This window comes from Otolemur garnettii, unplaced genomic scaffold (genome assembly GCF_000181295.1).
Source record: "Otolemur garnettii isolate 467f Iridium unplaced genomic scaffold, OtoGar3 scaffold00050, whole genome shotgun sequence".
In the NCBI taxonomy this organism is placed as follows: Eukaryota; Metazoa; Chordata; class Mammalia; order Primates; family Galagidae; genus Otolemur; species Otolemur garnettii.
The window spans coordinates 9,282,444-9,286,292 of NW_003852445.1; the positions used below are offsets into that span (position 1 = coordinate 9,282,444).

The 3,849-nt window shown below is 41.3% G+C and overlaps 1 protein-coding gene across 3 annotated transcripts in view; it reads right to left on the bottom strand.

The window, feature by feature from the left end:
* Positions 1-3,849, bottom strand: part of ZNF106 (zinc finger protein 106) — a 62,708-nt gene that overhangs the window by 48,400 nt on the left and 10,459 nt on the right. For all 3 annotated transcript variants that reach the window (XM_023514290.1, XM_003791755.3, XM_023514291.1), the window contains exon 2: positions 511-596. In XM_023514290.1, the coding sequence (XP_023370058.1) occupies positions 511-564 (54 nt within the window). In that variant the 5' untranslated portion in view covers positions 565-596. The remainder of the gene's footprint in view (positions 1-510; positions 597-3,849) is intronic.

The following is a 3,849-nucleotide window of genomic DNA, read 5'->3' on the forward strand; positions in this document are numbered from 1 at the left end:
TCTCGGTATATGGGGCTGGTGCCCTACCCACTGAGCCACAGGCACTGCCCCAGGAGGTTCTCTTGAGCCCAAGAGTTTGAGGTTGCTGTGAACTGTGACACCACAGTACTCTACTAAGGGTGACACAGTGAGACTCTGTCTCAAAAAGAAAAAACACATGGAATAATTTCCTCAGAATTTAAGCCAGCAGCACTACTATGAAAGCAAATGATAAAGCAAGAAACTGCAAAAAGTGAGACAAATTGTGGCCAATATTCCTAATAAAAAGATGAGCTCAATTCATAAAAAGGTCTGTTTTTCTTTGAGCAACATCCCCACCTTGTGGACTTCTAAGATGTTAATACCATTTCGGATGTATAATAACAGCCACTGGCTTTTTAAGGCAGTAATGACAAAGAAACCAGTGGAATGAGACTATGGTTTAGGAAAGAACCATAAATAGGACATTGTTAAAAGCTTAGCATATGTCTCTTAAAAATCAGTTATAAAGCCTCTCTCTTTCACAATTACCTTTTTTGAACTGCACACAGTGTGGCACAATATGCATTTTCGTTCTCGTACCATAGTGACCAGATCTGAAGCACTCAACGTCACACCTGCAATAAGGAAGTAACATTTAGCAATCTTTTGGCCCCATGTATCTTCTTAAATGCATCTTAACATAGCCAAAAATCATACAGAAATCCTGTATCTTTCTCACCTCCACCCTGCTCCTCCCTAGTCTTCCCATCTTGGTAAGCTAAAATTCTAGTTTTTCAGGTGCCTTGGACAAAAATGTCTAGAGTCATCCTTGATCTCTCTTTCTCACCCCACATCCACCCTCATAAGCAAATTCTGTCTGTTCTACCTTGAAATGTACCTGAATTCCAACCATTTCTCATCACCAAGCACATCCCATCATCTCTACTGACTTAACTCCCTACTGCTACCCTTGTCCTCTTATAATCTATTCCACAAAGAGAGTAGTGAAAGATTGCCAAAATAGGATTCTGTTAAAATTCAAGTTAGAACATATACAATTTGCACATCCCAAATCTGAAAATCTGAAATGCTCCAAAAATTTTTTTGAGAAAGGGTCTTGCCCTGTCACCCAGACCAGAGTGCAGCCGCATCATCATAGTTCACTGCAATCTCAAACTCCTGGGCAAGACAAAGGATCCTAACAAAGGATCCTCTGAGTTAGCCTCCTAAGTAGTTGGTACTACAGGCACACACCACCACACCCAGCTAATCTTTCTATTTTTTAGTAAAGATGGAGTCTTGCTCTTGTTCAGACTGATCTTGAATTCCCGACCTCAAGTAATCATCCCTCCTCAGCCTCCCAGAGTAATCTAAAACTTTCTGAGTACCAATATAACACTCAAAGGAAATGCTCATTGGAACATTTTGGATTTTTCGATTTGAGATGTTTCAGCCAGTAAGTATGATATATTCCAAAATGTGATAAAATCTGAAATCTACAACACTTCTGGCACCACGCATTTCACATAAGGGATATTCAACTCGTATGTAATTCCTCTGTTCAGTGTCTTCCATGGTTTCCCATCTCACTTGCAGAAAATTCCAAGTCCTTTCCATGGCTACAAAATCTGTTTCCCACTTCCTCTCTGACTTCATGCCCGACCGCTCTCCCTCTATTGTTTCATTCCAGTCATACTGCTGTCCTTGCAATCCTTTGATCACACCACAGATTCTCCTGTTTTAGGGCTTCTACATTTCCTGTTCGCGCTGCCTGGAATACTCTTCCCTAAAATATTCTTATGGTTCTCATGACTCACTCTCTGATTTCCATCAGGTATCTAAAATGTTGCCTTGGCCAATTGCAGCAGCTCACATCTGTAATCCCAGCACTCTGGGAGGCAGAGGCTAGCAGATCCCTTGAGTTCAGGAGTTCAAGAGTAGCCTCAGCAACAGCAAGACCCTGGCTCTAATAAAATAATAAAAGAAAACCAGCCAAACAAAAAATAAAAAATAATAATAATAAAAAAAGAAAACCAGCCAGGTGTTGTGGCAGGCACCTGTAGTCCCAGCTACTTGGGAGGCTGAGTCAGAAGGATGGCTTGAACCCAGGAGTTTGAGGTTGCTATGAGCTAGGGTGCTGTCACACAATGCCACAGTACTCTAGCCTGTAACAAGAGTGAGATTCTGTCTCGAAAAAACAAAACAAAAAACTCCACAACAACGACATCAAAAAGTGGACTCTGTTTCCCCTCCCTGAGAACTATTTTGACCAAAAATATGTGGTAGAAGTGATATTGTGTAGTTTCTAAGGCCGGACTTTCAAAATCTGCACTTCCTGCCTCTGTCCATTTGTTACACTCCCTCATGGAACCGGGCACTATGCTGTGAGTATCCTAAGCCACAGGGAAAAGGCAAATGGAAAAGAATTGAGACCCCAAGTGAGCACCTAAACCACCACCAGGACCAACTGAGAGCCATACAGAGTGAGTCAACTTGAGGGTTCTGGATCCAGTCACCAACCAGAGACACCAACGGAGACCAATAGACGAAGCATCCACATAGACCCTATTAAGCCCACCTAATTGTGAGAAACAATAAAGTCAACGTTTAAGTAAATAAATTTTGGAATAGTTTGTTACGAAGCCAGAGATAGATACCTAAGAAAGCACCTTTTACTAAGTGGTATAGTATATATTTGTTATACTCTATCTTCTCCCAGTCAAAATTTAAATTCCATGATAACAAGGTCTTTGTATATTCAGTTAATTAGTTTTAGCTTAATAGCATCTGGCATACTGTAAACAATCTGTAAGTATTTATTGAATTGTGCCAAATGGAATTATCTATCTTGGGTCAGTAATCCAAGTTTATGTGTAAGAGAGAGAGAGAAAGAGAGAGCTGGGTAATACTGGGGTTTAAAGTCAGTCCCAAAGATTTTCTATTTTACAATCCTCTAGCACCAGCATACTTAGCATACTTTCCTTAAGTCTTTCTTAGAGATGCACCACATGAATTTTAAATCTACTCCCAAGCAAGAGATTTTCCCTCTATATGATAACATCACGTATAAGCAGGGGTGTCCAACAGACCTTTTTTTTGGTTAATCAGCCTTCATTAGCATTTGTATACTTACTGTGTGACTCAAAACAACCCTTATTCTTCCAATGTGCAGCAGAGAAAAAAATTTGGAAACCTAAATCTAACAGTTATATCTGTTTCTTCACACCTGAGGTTGATTTTGAGCCTGTGACATAATGAGACAATAAGCTATGGTAGCCTAATCCTACTTTTTAACTCCTACAGGACATGCCAGGAGGACCAATGAAAGAGGCCTAAGATTCTCTCTACTCATGGTCACTCAACAGTTTTCTTGCTATTGCAATCTACTTTATAACACTACCAAATGCCTAAATTATTTAAATGAAGAGTTTTTAATATTTTTTTTAGAAGACAAGAATCTCACTTTATCACCCTCAGTAGATCCCAGTAGCCGTGGGATCACAGCTCACAGCAACCTCCAACTCCTGGGCTTAGGCAATTCTCTTGCCTCAGACTCCCAAGTAGCTGTGACTACTGGTGCCCACCACAACGCCCAGCTATTTTTTGTTGCAGTTTGGCCGGGGCCGGATTCCAACCTGCCACCCTTGGTATATGGGGCCAGTGCCCTACCCATTGAGCCACAGGCACCACCCTGCCGAAATTATTTAATAAAATTTAAAACATTGAAATAAGGTTACATTAAAAATTTGGACATTTGGCTCAGTGCCTGTGGCTCAAGTGGCTAAGGCGCCAGCCACGTACACCTGAGGTGGCGGGTTCGAATCCCCAGCCCGGACCCGCCAAACAACAATGACGGCTGCAACCAAAAAATAGCCGGGCGTTGTGGCA